This window comes from Taudactylus pleione, unplaced genomic scaffold, assembly GCF_031769625.1.
Source record: "Taudactylus pleione unplaced genomic scaffold, aTauple2 ptg000216l, whole genome shotgun sequence".
NCBI classification, from domain to species: domain Eukaryota; kingdom Metazoa; phylum Chordata; class Amphibia; order Anura; family Myobatrachidae; genus Taudactylus; species Taudactylus pleione.
Window position 1 is genome coordinate 4,813,056 of NW_028284618.1, and position 19,672 is coordinate 4,832,727.

Below are 19,672 nucleotides of genomic sequence, written 5' to 3' on the forward strand. Positions count from 1 at the left end.
TCTGGTAACCGGGCGAAAGCCTGGTTAACACCACCTCCAGGTGGCGTTATTATCACAGGACTCTCCCCGGTATTTTTTCACACTTTATTTTTAGTGAATCTCAGGCAGATGCTTTTTCTATTACATTTATGGGAAATGCGACCTGCTTACTAAAAATATGTGATAATTAGGGGTTGGAGTCAGATTTTACGAATTCTACTCCAATTGCCCTTTAGTAAATTTAGGTGAAACTAAAATAATGTGAAAAGGGTGTGAAAACACCCTTTTTACTTTATTTTAGTACAAATAATGTTAATAAATAGAGCCCATAGTGGTGTTACTCTGGAAATGACACATGAACAGGGAAAGGGCAGGTCGTACTGGAATTCACTGCACTGCCTGCTCCTTAGCACTGCCAGTAATTTTTTCTGATTCCATGACATCTGGGAGCTCTGAGGGAAATGAAAAAGGATTTACTGGAAGAGGTTCAAAAGGGGTTTCTTGCAGAATGTTAGTCCCACTGTGCCGGACACTATGCCACAGGCTGATGGTGAAGACAGTCCTACAGGGTTTTGTTGTCATCAAGGAGGAGCCAACCGTCCATCCTGGAGAGCTTGACCCAGACAAAGACCTAACTGGGGGTCATTCAGACCCGGTCGTTAGCGCCGATGCACTCGGACCGGGTGGATGGCCCCCCACAGAGCATGCGCACAACGGCGCCAGCGCCGTCAGGCGCATGTGTGAGACCCGCTACGACCGACAGCGCCGGTCGTAGCGGGTCTCGATCCAAAGGGGGCGAGCTGTCGATGTTGATTGACAGCTCGCCCTGTTTGGAAGGCGGGCCGGGGGGGTGGCATCCCAAAAGCAGGCGTTCCCATGGGAACGCCTACCGTTTGGGGGCGGCCCCACTGACATCACTAGTGATGTCAGAGCCAGAAGCTCTCCGGGGCTTACGACAAGGGAGACCCTACCCTAGGGTCTCGTCGTAAGCCCCGATGGTCGCGATGGTCTCTGACCATCGCGACCAACACCGGAGCGGTCGTTAGAGCTGTGGGTGTTAACCCACAGCCTAACGACCGCAACAGAGGCGGGCGGTCAGGATACTGTATGCCTTTGATCCCCAGTGTGGGGCTTCAAAGTGTGGGCTATGAGTCACCCTTGTGGGACAAAGAACCCATAAAACAGCAAACATACAACAGAATGTGCATTTTTGTGTATATATATATATATATATATATATATATATATATGGTGTGGTCTTGGTGTGGCAAGCGAGCCTGTTGTCATGCAGAGTAAGGACTCGGACTGATTAATTACGGATCGCTATTGCGATCTCAGCTGCGATTACGCAAACAGGTCCATTGTGAAAATGTGCTAATGTCTGCAATCGCAATGCCATCGCAGGCCAACATAAAGATGCCCACTTCCCTTTACTCACATACGTAATACTTTGCAAATCTGCGAAACCATCAGTACCATCAAGTAACTTCGGAGCCTCACTCACAAGGTCAGCAATTTCTGAGTAAGGTCTAAGTGAGAGCTCAAGCTGTGTATGTCATCGCAGTGGCTAATTTATGCACTCCCCTGTAACGGCGTTATTATGGACAGGCACGCCTGCGTTACGCCGACCACCCACACGTCACCACCCCCAAACGTTCATTTCTTGTCAGTAACTTTGGAATGGGTCTGCGTAGTCTCTGCGTTTGCAGCACGGTTGCAGTGGAGCCTTCGAATACGGCGATGCTTGCGCAGTACTCAAAAATCGGCCGTCTGCATGCGAAATTGCAACAGTGATCCGTAATGTATCAGGCCCTTAGTGAGGATGATATTGTGGTCACTAGGATGGTAAAGAGGGTGACAGACTGATAAAAGCAGAAAGGTCACTTAAAAAATTGAATAGGTAACATTTGAGTCTCTGCTGGCAGGAGTGTTTTTGTACCTGGAATTACTGTAATTATATTTGTCATGATAAATGCAACTTTAGTATGGCATAGTGATGTAGCACACATGGTGCAGTGGTTAGCATTACTGCCTCACAGCACTGAATTCAATACCCAGTCGTGGACCATCTTGAATGGGTTTCCTCAGGTGCTGAGGATTCCTCCCAGACTCCAAAAACACACTGGTACAGTAGGTTAATGACACAGACAAACCATCTTATGTATGGGACACGTAATTTAAGCAATATTTTGTGAATGTTTTGGTATATGGAGAGCACTACTGCGCTTCCTCTATAATGCTACATTAGATGAAGCATTTACCGTTACCAAGATGCAGAGTCGCCCATAGGCATAGGCATTCTAAGCAAATGCCTAAGGCATCTGGAATGGCCAGGGCCATTCTACGGCTCTGCAGTACTCACCCCCCCACTGCCGTGATTGGAGCTCAGCTCCGATCGGGCAGTGGAGCAGGCAGCCAGTCAGGCCAGTCAGCCAGCAGGCAGCCAGTGGAGCAGTCAGCCAGTCAGGTGGTGAGAGCCTGGTCAAGATGAGCTTCTGCACAGAAGCTCATTCTGGCTACAAGAGACCAGCTGCAGTGCAGAAAGTGCCCGAAGCCCCAGGCCTTCTTGAAACTCCACCTCCGGGCATTCTGGATTTACGATAAGCTCAAAAGCTGTGGTTCCCTGGGATGCCTGAATCTCCGCCTTTTCACCTGGGCCCCCTCACCTCCATCGCCCCCTCCATCAACACTACAGCAGCCGCGCACTAGTCCACATAATCAATGGTGGGTGTAATGTATGTCTCTAAATATAAAGTAATCAAATTGGTGTTTGTATTAATGCAAATCTTCATCTACTGTGTGCAGGGGCGGATTGGGCTGCCGGGAAAGCGGTAAAGTTCCCGCTGGGCCGGTCCCATGAACCCCTGGGCTGGCTGATACTGCCAGCCGGCAGGGGCGATGCTGGCTGCAGTGCTTTCGCGATTTGTGTAGCTCCCGGCTCTGTAATCACTGTGCTATGTGTGTCCCCTCTCTCCCTCTGCCACCCGCTGTCATGCCCCATGTCTCTGTGGGATGGTCGGGGACAGGCCATCCCCTGGGTCTGCGGGAGGCAAGCTGGACCAAGCAAGCAGGAACTTGAGGCTGCTGTATAGCTGGGACGAAGTAGGAGCCGCCGCCGGAGGAATGGGACACTGGTGGGAGAAGCTTTCACTGACTGGCTGTGTGCAGTGTACAAACTGGCTGCTGCTATCAGCGCGAGAGAGGGACGGCAGTCGGGACCCATGCAGAGAGCAGTTGACCCCAGAGTGGAGGTGATTCATGTTACTTCCTGCCTGCTTATTCCCATCACTACTCCCAGCCTGCCCCCTACTTCGCAATACTACTACTCCAAGCCTGCCCACATTACTACTACTCCCACTTCCCACTACTACTCCCATCCAGCCCATAATCTGCACTACTACTACTCTTATCCTACCCCCTGATTGACTAGTCAGACTACCCCCTGGCCTCACAATACAGTACCCACCCTAACTACTATTCCTGCCTGGAACATAAAATAACCCTCCCTACCCCCAGCCTCCAGATCATACCCTACTCTCTGGACCCCTAGACATACAGTACCCCCAGGGCCTGGACATACACTACCCACCATATCCCACGGCCCCAGTGAAGTACACTGCTCAGCCAATTTTTTTTTCTTATGGAGGCCAATTGTTTTTATTTTTTTCCTGCTGTGGACAATGTGTTTTTTTTTTCCTGGTGGTGTCAATGCGTGTATTTGTTTTTTACCTATCAGGTGTCAATGTGTTGGTTTTTTTTTCCTGTAGGAGCCAATGTGTTTTATTGTTTTCTGTAGGGACCAATGTGTTTATTTTTTATGTGTGTGCATTTTTTTCTTTTGGCGGCCAATTTGTTTTATTTTTTCCTGTGGGGGCCAGTGTGTTTGTTTTATTTTCCTATGGGAGCCAATGTGTTTTATTGTTTTCTGTTGGGGCCAATGTGTTTTATTTTGTTCCTGTGAGGGCTAATGTGTTTTATTGCTTTCTGTAGGGGCCAATGTGTTTGTTTTTCGTGTGGGGGGATAAAGTGTGTGTTTTTTCCTGTGGGGGCCAATGTGTTTTATTTTTTCTTGTGCATTGTTTTTAATCCGTGCATGTGTCCCCCTTAACAGACTCCGTCCCCATTAAGGTTGCTACTGTAAATTTCCCGGGCTGGTTTTCCATCCCAATCGGCCCCAGACTATGTGTGCGTGTATATATATATATATATATATGTAGGAAAAAAGGGGGGGTAGCACTCACCAGTCTTCTTAAAAACATCTCTTTATTGCATCTCAGTAAAAATGTTACAACATTTCAAAATCCGAAGTTTCGGTCCTGTGCATGGACCTTTGACAAAGGTCCATGCACAGGACCGAAAAGTCGGATTTTGAAATATAGGCACGGACGCCAGCATGATGACGATCAACGTGTCAATTCTCTTAAAGAATTTTCATCAGGATCATACATATACAACAATATGGCAAGAGAATAGAGCTCTATTCTCTTGAGATCTGAACTTAATTCTCCTGAATGAAAGCTAAGCCTTTTTATATATTCATTCTTTGCTGCTTCAATATATATGTATATATTTTTTTACCATTCTAGATATAGCACTTTATAACATCTGATGGACTATTAATATGATGTTTATTCTTATTTATATCTTATGATTTTTTTTTCACTTGTATATTGTCATTTTTAATAAATTGTGTATCCCCCTTATTTTATTTACCATATATATTGCTGTTTGCACAATTTTAGCACTTTAGATGTATTGCCACATTTGCACTTTATTGAAGTAAACACGCAGGTCGCTATACCTATTAATTTTCCACATTTGTTTTAAGTATCATACCCGTACTTTTATTGGTATTTAGCTGATGCCCTGTTAAGAAGGCATTGCGGTTCTACTATTTTAGGGGTTTGGGGAAAATTTCCCACGTTGTATTATTGGCCACAAATTGATTGGCACCGTTTCATACATTTTTTTCATATATATATATATATATATATATATATATATATATATATTATATATATATATGTTTTGGCATCGGCGTATAAACACTAAGGGACAAATTCAATTCAATGTGATTTTGAATAGCCGCGGGAGGTAGCTCCCACAACTATTCAATTCACTGCGCTGTGTGCCTGTCAGAGAATGCCAGTTCTCGCAACTTAACCTGGGTGTTTAGGCGCGAGAACCGGAATTCTCTGACTAAAGTGCCAGGTGCACGGCTGTTAGCGCCACGCTAAGCCGTCAAAAACAGCTGTGCGCCCGGCACTTTTGTCGGATTTCTCCTTGCATCCCCAGGAGGGGTGCGAGAAGAAATCCTTCAGCCTTCCCAAACAGCGTGGTGAATTGAATAACTGCGGGAGCTCCCTCCTGCAGCTATTCAACATCGCATTGAATTGAATTCGGCCCTTTGATTGGTGGTGGGATTATCGGTTAGGGGGCATCAGTCAAAATCTTGCCTAGGGCACCGATTTGGCTAGGGCCGGCTCTGCCAAGATGGCCACCATTAGGTAGACTTTGCATCTTGAGTCACTCTGTTCAAGCGCCGCAGTGGTTTACAGATGTATACTACTCAGCTCCATGTGGAAACGGCTGGTCCACTATATACTCCACTCCATCTCATAGCAATAGAAGATTGCTATGGGCAACATCTCCACTTCTAAAAACTCTCACATTAGTAAATACTGCATACTGTATCTCCCAACATAACCCTCTCCAGAAGGGACACAATGCTCTGGTCCGGGACTTCCATGGTAATTTATGATTGGTGGAGGCTCCAGAGGTGGGGCTGCATTCAAATAGGGGAGCCACACCAACTGCCGGTGACGTTTGGCAGCCTGTGAAATGACAGTTGGTGTGGCTCCCCTATTTGAATTTTGAACTGCGCTACAGCCCCACCTCTTACCAGGGAAGTCCAGGACCAGAGCATTGTGTCCCTCCTGGAGAAGGTCATGTTGGGAGGTAAGAATACTGTATACCCCAAAATTTCTTCAAAAACCAGAAATGCACAGTTTTGAAACAAGTGATAAAAATACTTTGTAGTAACAGTGTTCTCCCCAGGCTGTTTTTTGCGGGTGCACCACCCGGCAATAATCAGCCTACCATCCGGCACTTTGGGAACCTGCACGTGGGGACAGTATCTGGGAGCTGTATAATAAGGCCCAGATCCTACAGACTTTGCAGCTTCTTCATAATCAGATGACTGTGCCTCTAATAAGAAGGGAATTAATATATAAAATGTTATTTCAAGTTTAAATCATTATCATTATAAGGTAAGGGTTTAAAACATTTTATTATTGCGAAGGCCCCCACCCGGCTACTTCTTGATGCCACCCGGCTAGAAAAATTATCTGAGGAGAACACTGAGTAATATATTATAGATGTCATTTGCAGAATGTAAAAGATGTTGAAAGTGTAGTGTGCTACTGCGCAGAGACTCTATCTTACTCCTCCAGGGAAGCTGCATTCTCTGTTCCAAGATGGCTGCTGAACTAGAAGTACTGCGCATGGGCGGCACCATCTTGTCACTGTGTATGAGCACCACAGTGGGAGACAGTTGTCTTTCACTTAGCTGCAGTGTCACCTGCATTTACTTGCCACCCACATGGCATTCCAGAAAACCTGTAATGCTAACTTTTTACACTCACTTGCTGGTGAGTTATATGACATGACACCCCGGTCCGCTCAAGCTCCACTCCATCCTACCAGTGTATGTAACAGTGAGTATGGCTGTACCTGCTTTATCTCCAATAAACCACCACACTGGTTAAGCAACTGGGCTGTTCTGAGTCTCAGGGCATCCTTTGGTGTGTACAGAAACTCTGCTACATCAACAAATACAGAGACCGATCAGAGCAGAGAAGCTGCACAAGTTATATCTGTAAGAAGCATACACACAGGAGCTACACCCATAGGGAAATATTCATCGTCACTTAATTTCTACAAAAGTAGGTGAAAATTAACACTTTCACCTACTTTTGTAAAAATAAGGTTCAGGGCCATTCATTAAGCATGTAACGCAGGAGATATCACAGATATCTCCTGGTTACAATTCTCCCCCGATAATTTCCAGTCCCCAGAAAAGACGTAAAAATTGTGTAATTCATCAAGTTTCGAAAAAAGCATTTTTTGGGAAATTGTGAGAGATACTGTACGCCACTCTGAGGTGGCGTACAATCCCCGACACCCATCGGAGAAAGTGCATTGTAAAAGGTCTGCGGCTTTCGGCTTCCCTGCTCCCTCCTCTTCTGCTCCATCCTCAGCATGACCAGTCAGCCCAGGGCTCAGCTGCTGGCTGTGTCTTCAGACTGGAAAGAGAGAGGAGCTGGGGGAGAAGCAACAGAAAACTTTGGCTGCATGTCATTGATTGCTGAACAGCACAGCTCCTGCAGACAGCGAGACAGTGGAGCTGGCGGACACCGCAGATAGGACCTGGCAGTGGGAGTGGATTGTACCTGGAAGAGAGCACTCGGCAGCGGGGGTGGATAGGACCAGGCAGCAGGGAGCGAGGGTTGGATGGACGGGACACTGCACAGAGGAGCCAGCAGCTTAGACGGGACACTGCAGTGCACAGAGGAACCGGCAGTGGGGGCGGGGGGTTGGGTAGATGGGACACCGCACAGAGGAGCCAGCAGCTTAGATGAGACACCGCAGTGCACAGAGGACCTGGCAGTGGGGACAGGGGGTTGGGTCGATGGGACACCGCACAGAGGAGCCAGCAGCTTGGACGGGACACTGCAGTGCACAGAGAACCAAGCAGCAGAAGGAGGGGGGTTGCATGGACAGGCCACTGCACAGAGGTGCCTGAAGCTTGGATGGGACACTGCAGTGCACAGTGGACCAGGCAGCAGAGGTGGATGGGACAGGGGGGTGGATGGGACACAACGCAGAGAGGACCCAGCAGCCCGCGGGAGACACAGTATAGAGGAGCTGGCATAGGGGAGTGCCACAGACTGTAGATAAGAGCTGTAGATGATACTAATGAGACACTGTAGAGAGGAGCTGTGGGGGGAGACACTGTAGAGAGGAGCTGTTGGGGGAGACACTGTAAAGGATAGCTGTGGGGAGAGACATTGTAGAGAGGATGCCGGCAGGGTGCAGTTGAAGGGAAAAAGTATCACATTTTCGAAAAGGTGTGTATTGGGATAGCAAAATGGCTACTGACAGCCATTTCTATTCATGGTTCTTATGTATGTATCAGACATGAAGTGGTGTATCAGGCATGAAATGGTATAGGAATGTGGAAAGCAGACAGGCCATAAATCCACAAGGCGTTGTCTACTGCGATGTACGCTTGCGTTAAGTTTTAGAAAGTCCTTATCAGTAGCTAACCAATAAAGTAGTTTGAAGTAGGTTTATGCCCATATTAGAAAGAGTTAGATGGGTATGACAAGTAGGATGCTATATAAGCAAAGAACAAAGAAGATTCCAGTGGCCTGCCCTATGCCTGGACCAGAGACTGCAGCTGGTGGACAGGATATTGTTCATTCCAGCTCTATTCTGAGAGGAGGCTCCTGGATCTTGTAACCATCTTATATTCCGAAGCTAAGTAACTATTATTCTTCCATATCTTGTTATCTGTTGTAATAAATTATATCTTTTTTCAAGATACTGGTTTGTGTGGCTTAATTAACCTTCTGTATCCAAGAACCTTATTTCGTTCCACCGGGAACAAGGTGTTTTCGCAGAAATAGCGTCTTTTCTGAATCGATACTTTATAAATGCAAAAATGATGAATAGGGCTAAGGTTAACAATGAACTTGTGGCAAGTTCAAAACTAAAATATCACGCATTCAATTACTATCATGATGAATAGGGCCCCTAATGAGAGGCTACAAGGAATACAAGCCTTAGGTACTCTAAGGCTTTATTCCATAGTGCTCATTGTATGCAAATAAAAACTGCAAGAGTCTAAAATTCACTTGTTGTAATTTGAATGTGAGCAAACATGTCATGAAGCCATCGTTCATCATGTGTGATGCAATCTTACGTCACTTTTTCATGATGATATTTTCTGTGTGTGAGGATTTTGATGTCAGCAACAAACTAAAATTCAAGAAAAGCTGAGTAACTGTCTTGTCTAGTTCCACAGATCTTCCTCTATAAGGCAGGGCCATAGCAAGGGCGGAGCCAGTGAAGCTCATGCTCCAAGCGCTTGTTCCAGCTAGGGCACTGAGATCGGCCATCCGACAGACGTCAGCTTTGAAAGGTGGAACAGAGCCAGGGGGAGGTGGGACTGAGCAATGGAGCCATGAGAAATAACAAAAATGGAGGAGGAGGCGATTCCTTCCCATCATTGCCCCCAGCTCCTCCTCTTGGTCTCCTCTGAGCTGGGTCCCACCTCCCATCCTGATGTCAGCCAGTCCGAGTAGCACAGAATGAGAGTCAGTGACACAGGAGGAGAAAACATGGCGGCAGTGTCCCTGAGCCAGGTGCTGCAGTTGAGAGCCTGTGTTGCAGTACCTTTGACTGGGAGGAGTCTGAGTGGTGAGTCCGGTGATGTCACACTTGACTGCTCTGATGCCACATGCCAATAAAGGCCACTATTGTGGCATAATGTGTATAATGGGCACTACTGTGTGGTATAATGTGAATATTGGGGACTACTGTGGCATAACATGAATAAGAGACACTACTGTGTGGCATGACATAAATAAGGGATACTACTGTGGGGCACAACATGAATTTGGGTACTACTGTGTAGTGTAATGTGAATAAGGGACACTACTGTGTGGTGTAATGTGAAATAGGGACATTAATGTGTAGTATAATGTGAATAAGGGACACTACTCTGTGTTGTAATGTGAATAAGGGACAATACTCTGTGGTGTAATGTGAATAAGGGACACTACTGTGTGGTGTAATGTGATTAAAGACACTAGTGTGGTGTATGGTGAATAAGGGACACTACTGTGTGGTGTAATGTGAATAAGAGAAACTACTGTGTGGTGTAATGCGAATAAGGGACACTACTGTGTGGTGTAATGCGAATAAGGGACACTACTGTGTGGTGTAATGTGAAACAATATGGTTCAATATAATTTAATCAGAAAAAAATAGTTATGTGATTAAAATGGCACAATTTTGTCAAAAGTGGATTTGCTGATTAAATAATTATTACAACTACAGTGTACTTATGATCAGCAAACCACTATACGGGGATTGTTAAGTCAAGGTAGAAAGAATGTTAGTATATATTACATAATGAATCCTCATCATATCATTCCTGTAATATGGACTAAGACAGAGTTTTATTACTCATATTAGATGTAACCCACTAATTGAGGTACCAATAATTGAAAGGAGCTCTCTGGGATAATATCGTTCATTCTGGTTTGATACACACTCCTCTAAGGGAGGACAATTGCAGTACTGATATTTTTCACAAAGTAATACAATCTATTAATACACCCCTGTAATAATTTTAAAAAGGATTACAGAGTAATATAGAAGAAGGTAGTCACCGCAATCCCAGCAATAGAGGGAGCTATATACTCATTGTTTAAATAACAGGAATATACAAATAATCACAATAATTGCATCAATATGGCAAAACTCAAATAATGAGGTTTATGATATATCTATATTTATATATATATACATATATATATATATATATATATATACACAGCAGGTACAGACGAGGGCGGTGCTGACAATAAGAGGGAAGTCCCCCTGCCTTAAGTGCCCTAGGTCCCCCAAAATTGTAATTTGGCCCTGCTCCCAATGCTGCACCTGGACTCTGAGTGACCCCTCCGAACCACACATTACTAGGATAGCAATGTTGCCCTGTGGATAATCCTGTGCTTTTGTCTTTCATTTTTATTTTACTGTACCTGTCTTCAATAGTCATCAGAAAAGCTGCCTTATTATTGCAATTGCTGTTCGCTTCTGAAAATGTTGTAGACGTTTCACTTATAGAGTAGCAATAGTAGCCATGCCTTCTCCAGCCCTGTCAACATATAAGATGATATGATATAAGCACAATCACAGTACAGTAAAATATGACTGTACAGTACATACCATTGTGACACAGCTACTGTATATTGTGATTATGTTTAAATTAGGAAAACGGGAATGCATGACTAACGTTGTAGATGAAGTTATAATGGACCAATTCAAGGGCTGCAGCAAGGTTTAAACAAGTTTTGGCTAACTTATTAAATATATCTACTGAGTATTAATATGCTACATTATATAACCAGAGAAAACAACAAACTCATCCAGCCTGTCAGGACTGCGACTGTTTCAGTACATAAAGATAAACTACATTTGCCAAAGTTCCATTTTTTTCGTTGGAGGAGCTATCCTGGTTGCTGGCGTTCTCCACATACAGGGGATAGAGAGTTAAAGTGATCATCTGTTTCAAAGGTGTTGTCAGGTTGTGGGATTTCTGTTTGCTTATTATTTCAAACCTGATTCCATTTGGGTCACATGTTCTGAACTTCCTATGGATCACAGACCTCTAGTATAAAGCCTGTTACTAACTGTGTCTCAGTGTCTGTGCAACATTACTTTCAGGTCTTTCTTGGACTCCTGCCAGATCCCTGCTGTGCCTGTGGCTTGCTGTGGACTTTGCTATATCTCTGCCCGTGTTCCGGTTAAACTTTTGATACTGGTTACCAGCTGCACTACAGAGCTCAGCATTGCCATTGCCTAAGTATTGTTGTTCTACTCCATTGCTGTGGTTGCATCCCCTGCTTTATTATTTACTCTTCCTGTTGTCCTCTACTTCCATGGACATTGGACTTACCTTTGCTACAGTTGCCAACTGCACCATTACAGTTATCGTCGCCGGACCCTTAGTGCATTGCAGGGCTCAACCCCGCTCCAGATCCCCGTCACGCCGCAGGGCTCAACCCTGCTCCGGACCCTCACTACATTGCGGGGCTCAGCCCCGCTCAGGATCCTCATCACGCTGCACGGCTCAACCCTGCTCGGACCTTCCCTGCATCGCAGGGCTCAACCCTGTCCCGGATCTTCACTACATCGCAGGGCTCAACCCTGCTCCAGACCTTCACTGCATTGCAGGGCTCAATCCTGTCTCGGATCTTCACTGCATCACAGGGTTCAACCCTGCTCCGACTTTTAGTACATCACAGGGCTCAACCCTGTTCCGGATTTTCACCACGTCACAGGGCTCAACCCTGTTCCAGATTTTCACCATGTCTCAGGGCTCAACCCTGTTCCAGATTTTCACTACATTGCAGGGCTCAACCCTGCTCCGGATTTTGATCACGCTACAGGGGTCAACCCTAGTAAGGTCCACTATGCCATCCTGAGGTCTTAGCCTCATATTGGACTCGGGGTTCCCTACCACATTAGTTCTTGTATACTAAAGACTTTATTTACCTATAGGGGTTTACTCCTATATCTATTACTGCATATCTGAACTTTTGTGCTGTTGAGACTTTATGTGAAACGTTGCTATAATATTTCTGCATGTGAATAAATTCTATTTACTTTTATTCTGTGCTATTGAGATTTCATGAAAAGGTAATTTTTAAAACCACCTCAGTTTATAGTGCCCAGTAGGCCTGACTCCTTCCAGGAGTCTCAAGTGTCGGCAGCCATGACAGTTTGCACAGACCTAAAAATTAATCTGGATCTGGAACAGGCTACTGGGTGCTTCAGGGTTTGACCGCCCATCTGGAAGTACAGGAAAATTCTCAAGTTCAAGTTTTGCAATGTTTACAGGATCTTTCCACACGTTTTGATAAACTTAAGATTCCTGTTACAAGTACATCAGGGGTTTCTGCTTCTCATCTACCCTTACCGACTCCTACCTCTTATGTTGGTAATCCAAAAACTTGTATAGGATTTCTCAACCAATGTGAGATTCATTTTGAATTATTACCCCAAAGTTTTACCACCTCTCGGGTTAAAGTGGCTTACATTATGTCATTATTGTCTGGTGCTGCTCTCGAGTGGGCCTCTCCTTTATGGGAGAGAAATGATGCTTTAATGTCTAATTACCAAGCTTTTGTTTCTACTTTTAAAAGGATATTTGATGAACCTGGAAGATCAGTGGCCGCGTCTGTAGACATTTTACGAGTAAAACAGGGAAAAGCTCCAGTTGGTCAGTATGTGGTTCGTTTTCAAACTATAGCGGCAGAACTTGAGTGGAACAATGAGGCATTAAGAGCAGCATATTGGAATGGTCTCTCTGAGAAACTTAAAGATGAGTTAGTGACTCGGGATCTTCCTGTGAATTTGGATGAGTTAATTTCATTGACTATTAAAATTGATTTGCGTATGCAAGAACGAGGGGTTCAGAGGAGTCGCACTGAGTGTTCTAAAAGTTCTCTTCCCTAGTCTCGCTCCTTTCATGGTACATCTGATGAGCCTATGCAAATTAATAAAGGTAAGTTGTCTGAAGTGGAGAAGCAACGTAGGAGGTGTTCTAATTTGTGCTTGTATTGTACATCCTCAGAACATTTTTTGGCTAAATGTCCAATAAGGCCAGAACGGTCGTCCCTAATTGATGGAGGGGAAGTCAAACTAGGGGTGTTTTCAAAAGTTTTCCCCAAAAAGGATTGTTTAATCTCTGTGGGTATTCCTGATTTTGGTTCTCCATGTCAAGAGTTTTCTGCATTGCTAGATTCTGGAGCACCTTGCAACTTTATATCATTGTCACTGGTTCAAAAATTGCAAATTCCTGTTGTCAAATTAACTTGTTCTCTTTCCCTTTCTGCAGTAAATGGGACTAAAATTTCTAATGGATATGTTACGCATCAAACAAAGTCTATGAAGTTGAGGGTAGGAGCTTTGCATGAAGAAAGTTTAGAGTTTTTGGTATTACCTATTTCTATGTATGATATAGTTCTTGGTTTACCATGGTTAACTCTCAAATTCTTTCTTGGAGTCCTAAATGCAAATTAAATTGTTTGATTCATGTGGTACGATTGACTGAAGTGAAAGTAGATGGAACACAGCGTTATCATGAATTTGCTGATGTCTTTTCTGAGCAGGCGGCAGACGAACTTCCACCGCATCGTCCCTGGGACTGTCCTATTGAACTTATTCCTGGTAAAATTCCACCTAAAGGTCGAGTATACTCTCTCTCTGTTCCTGAGACTCAAGCCATGCCGGAATATGTGCAAGATAACCTATGAAGGGGTTTATCAGGCCTTCTTCATCTCCCGCTGGAGCGGACTTCTTTTTTGTAAAGAAAAAAGATGGTGGCCTTTGTCCATGTATCGACTTTAGAGGTTTAAATGAGATCACGGTAAAAAACAAGTATCCTTTGCCTCTCATTACAGAGTTGTTTGACAGAGTTAAGGGGTCTCAACTGTTTACTAAACTTGATTTAAAGGGAGCTTACAACCTGATCAGAGTTAAAGAAGGAGATGAGTAGAAAACTGCGTTTAATACGCAAGATGGCCATTATGAGAACCTCGTCATGCCTTTTGGTTTATGTAATGCTCCCGCGGTGTTCCAGGAGTTTGTGAATTAAATTTTCCGAGATATACTTTATCAGTTTGTTTTTGTTTATCTTGATGATATTTTGATTTTTTTCCAGGAATGTTTCTGATCATCGTACCCATGTCAAAGAGGTATTAAGTCATCTTCGAGCTAATAAGCTTTATGGTAAGATCTCCAAGTGTGTTTTTGAAGTTCCGGTTATACCCTTTTTGGGGTATATTATCTCTGGTTCCGAACTTCAGATGGACCCCGAGAAGTTGAAGGCTATTCAAGATTGGGTTTTGCCCACTTCATTAAGGTCTATTCAAAAATTTTTAGGCTTTGCCAATTATTACAGAAAGTTTATCAAAGCGTTTTCAACGATTGTGGCTCCAATTACTGCTATAACAAAAAAAGGGGCTAATCCCAAAGTGTGGTCTCCAGAGGCATTGGATGCCTTCCAGACTCTTAAAGATGCATTTTCTGCGGCCCCCATTCTAGTTCAACCTGATGTTGAGAAACCATTTATGCTGGAAGTGGATGCCTCCACTTATGGAGATGGGGCTATTTTGTCCCAAGTGGCTGCAGATGGGAGAGCAGTGTCTTGTGGATTCTTTTCATGAAAGTTTTCCAGTGCTGAGACTAATTACTCCATCGGGGACCAAGAATTGTTAGCTATTAAGTTAGCATTGGAGGAATGGAGATATTTATTAGAAGGCGCAAAGCATCCCATTACTATTTTTACAGATCATAAGAATTTGTTGTATTTGAAGACTGCCCATTGTTTGAACCCACGACATGCTCATTGGGCACTCTTCTTTAATCGTTTTGATTTTGTCCTCAGGTATCGTCCAGGTTCATTGAATAAAAAGGCAGATGCACTTTCTCACTCAATGTTGAAAGAGAAAGAATAAAATGAGGATCAAAGGTACTCTATAATAAACCCTCTGGCCTTTTCTTCAACCTCCATCTCTCCTGATCCTCCTCCTGGAAAGATATTTGTGGCACCTGAGTTACGAGGTAAACTTCTTTATTGGGCTCATAATTTTGTTTCTCTGGAGATCCAGGGGTTCATAAAATGTACTCATTTTTGTAACGTTCTTATTGATGGCCCTCCATGAAAAAAGATGTCCAAGAGTTTATACATTCTTGTTCTAAGTGTGTACAACATAAATCCCCCTGGCAGTCTCCTGTAGGTCCTCTCCATCCACTACCCATTCCTACCCAACCATGGACCCATATTTCCATGGATTTTATCACAGATCTTCCTGAGTCTAGGGGGTGTACGGTTATTTGGGTAGTGGTGGATCGTTTTACCAAGATGGCCCATTTTTGTCCTTTGGCTCGAATTCCATCAGCCCCCAAATTAGCACAAATACAGTATTTATTAAAGAGATATTCCGTCTTCATGGACTTCCTTCTGAGACAGTGTCCGATTGGGGTGTCCAGTTTGTTGCTCGTTTTTGGAGGGCCTTATGTTCATTATTGCAAATTAAATTACAGTTTTCTTCTGCATATCATCCTCAGTCAAATGGACAAACCGAAAGAGTGAACCAGGAGTTGGAGACCTTCTTGAGAATGTATATTTCCTCGTCTCAAGATGATTGGATGGATTTTTTGCCTTGGGCTGAGTTTGTTCATAACTTTCATTATTCATCTGCTACTGGTGTAAGTCCTTTTTTCACCAACTGTGGTCGGAATCCTTGAGTTCCTGAGCTTCAATCAATTCCTACAGTGGATGTCCCAGCAGCTAAAGCTACTCTCCAACACTTTTCTGGAATTTGGAGACAGGTACATAAGTGTCTTAGGAAAGCCTCTCATAATTATTAAATTTTTGCTGATAGAAAACATTCGGCTGTTCCTAAATATTCTGTTGGGGATCGTGTTTGGTTGTCTACTAGAAATCTTCGACTTAAAGTAAATACTATGAAGTTTGCTCCCCAGTATATTGGGCCTTTTCGTATTGTCAAAATTATCAACCCAGTAGCATGTAAGTTACAGTTACCTCCAACCATGCGTGCACCTAACTCCTTTCATGTCTCCTTGCTTAGACCATTGATTCTTAATCGATTTCATGACAGCTTGCCTAAAGTACCTCCCATAACAACTTCTCGATGTGTGGAGTTTGAGATCGATAGGATTCTGGATTCACGTAAGCATCAAAATCAATTGCAATATCTTGTAGACTGGAAGGTTTATGGCCCAGAGGAGAGATCTTGGATTAAAGACTCTGATGTCCATGCTCCTAACTTGATACGTAATTTTCATGCTAAATTCCCTTTAAAACCTGGTGGGTGTTCGGAGACCACCCAAAAAGGGGGGTACTGTCAGGACTGCGACTATTTCAGTACATAAAGATAAACTACATTTGTGAAAGTACCATTGTGGTAATTGGAGGAGCTATCCTGGTTGCTGGCGTTCTCCACATACAGGGGAGAGAGAGTTAAAGTGATCATCTGTTTCAAAGGTGTTGTCAGGTTGTGGGATTTCTGATTGCTTATTATTTCAATCCTGATTCCATTTGGGTCACATGTTCTGAACTTCCTATGGATCACAGACCTCTTGTCAAAACCCTGGCTAGTTTTTACCTTTGCTTTGAGACTTACCTCTGCCAGCTGCTCCATGGATCTGTGTTTGTAATTCACCTGGAAGATCTGCTCTGAATCATGCTGGTTGTAACATTTCTGTGTGTGCAGACTGCTCTCCTTCCCACAGTGATTAGCCACCTGGACTCTCCTCTGTCTGTGAGCATTGCTAGTCTTAATTGGAATCGCAGGTGTGGTCCTGATTCTCAAGGGCTGCAGAGATGATTTCTCCCTCTGCATGTTGTGCCTTCCACCACTCAGAATACTACTGCCAGACCACCTGTCCATATCTTCCAATTGCTGCCAGACCCAGGGTATATATATCCTCCCCTGATAGCATTCTGAGCCTGAACATCTCATTACGTTCTGTGGTGTACAGCTTATGCTATAGCTGTACCTCTGAATACAAGTGTATCCCAGGCTCCTGCTGGTTACTAGACCAGTTCTATCTGAAAACCTGCTGTGTCCAGCAATCCTGCTACTGCCATCTCCATTCGTCTTCCCAAGCCACAACCAGTGCCGGACACCGCAAAGTGGGAGCACTCCTGATCACCTCCAACAGGGCATCCCAGTTCAGAAGTCTGTCGACCATAGGTCCAGCAGGGAAGCATGCAGTAGTCAGGACTGCATGTCAAGGAGCCCCCTGAAAGGGTTGACCCAACTCCCCACACTGTGGATACACCCTGTCACCCCAAATCACCAACAACTGGGCAGTGTGTTGTGCCATGAACCATCTAAGAGACATTTATCTTCCCGGAGCACTGTGCCTTCTATTGAGCAACTACCACCCTCTATGGCAACACACAGATACAAATAAATGTATTTGTTTCTTCCACCATCCATCCAGCCTCCAGTAATTCTGTTCTACCACAACACATCCACCACAACACACAGCCAACTGCTCCCCCCAACTTCCCCCCATTTTTTCCCCTCCTCCCTCTCCCCACCAATACACACACACACAACCAAGGAGCGCATGTACCCTCCAATCTTACCAATTTGGAGATGTGTCTGATTTCACTGTCCTGTTCCCTTTAATCCTGCACAACCAGGCTACATTGGTCACACTTGGCAGAATGGTTCCATAAATTGCGGTTTCATTATTCTGAGCCTCCCTTCAGCATGAATGATTACAACAAAACCCTACTTAGTGAACAACAAAGCCACCTACCTTTACAACAACACTTTCCTTGATTCACTACATCAGAACCTTAATTAGGTCACTACAACATAACCTTCCTTAGATCACTACATCAAAACCTTATTTAGGTCACTGCAACAGAACCTTCCTTAAATCACTACAACAGATCCTACTTTGGACCACTACAATATAACCGTCCTTAGATCATTACAAACAACACCTTCCTTAGATGCCAATAACAGAACCTTCCTTAGATCCCAATAACAGTACCATTCTTAGATCACTACGACATAACCTTTATTAGATCACTTCAACATAATCTTCTTTAGATTACTACAACATAACCTTTCTTGGAACACTACAAACAGAACCTTCCTTAGATCCCAATAACTGAACCCTTCTTCGATCACTACAACACAACCTTCTTTGGATCACTGCAACAAAACATTATTTGGATCACTGCAACATAACCTACCTTAGATCACTACAACATAACCTTCCTTAGATCACTACAAACAACAGAACCTTCTTTAGGTCACATCAACAGAACCTTTCTTAAATAACTTAGGCCCTCATTCAGAGCCGTACGCTCTGAGCAGAGCGCACGCTCTGAATGAGGGCCGGCCTCCATGAAAATGGAGCGTCCTCCTGGACGCTCGTATAGCTGTGGGTCACCATCCACAGGCTATACGAGCGTGCATTTTGATGGCCGCGATGGTCGTGACCATCGCGACCATCGAAACTGCGAGCCGGAGCCTGCGGTTGAGGTTTTCAACCGCAAGCTCCGGAGTGATTTTGGCTCTATCAGAGCCAAAATCACTCCCACTGACATCACTAGTGATGTCAGTGGGCCGGCTTCTGACGGGAGGCGTTCCCGTGGGAACGCCCCCGTCAGGGAGGCACGCCCCCGGCACGCCTACCAAAGGGGGCGTGCTGTCAATCAACATCGACAGCACGCCCCCTTTGATCAGACACAACGAGTGAAGGACTTTCCTTCGCTCGTCGCGTCTGGCGCATGCGCACGACGGAGCTCCCTCCATCGTGCGCATGCTCAGTCCAGAACATCGACCCACTTGCGAGCGGACAGCCGCTCGCGAGTGGGTCTGAATCAGGCCCTTAGACCACTACAACATAACCTTAGATCACTACAACAGCTTTGTTAGGTCACTACAACAGAACCTTCCTTACATAACTACACCACCTTCTTTAGATTATACAAAAGAACCTTCCTTAGATCACTATAACAGAACCTTCCTTAAATCACTACAACACCTACCTGAGGTTACTACAAGAGAGCCTTCCTAAGATCACTACAAACAACAGAAACTTCTTTAGATCACTACTAAAGAACCTTTCTGTAGATCACTACAACAGAACCTTCCTTAGATCACTAAAAAGGAACCTTCCTTAGATGACTGCAACACCTACCTTAGATCACTGCAATGGAAACCTTCATTAGTTCACTATAACAGAACCTTCCTTAGAGCACTACAACAGAAACTTCCTTAGTGTCATGCCTGAGGATTAGAGTTGGTCGGAACAGGTGTGGGAGACTAAAGTGGAGACT

At 44.4% G+C, this 19,672-nt stretch overlaps 1 protein-coding gene across 1 annotated transcript in view; it reads right to left on the reverse strand.

Annotated features, from left to right (window-relative positions):
- LOC148517457 (macrophage mannose receptor 1-like) overlaps positions 1-19,672 on the reverse strand; it is a 273,872-nt gene that overhangs the window by 175,726 nt on the left and 78,474 nt on the right. The window contains exon 10 of the mRNA XM_088478603.1: positions 10,812-10,927. Within this exon, the coding sequence (XP_088334729.1) occupies positions 10,812-10,927 (116 nt within the window). The remainder of the gene's footprint in view (positions 1-10,811; positions 10,928-19,672) is intronic.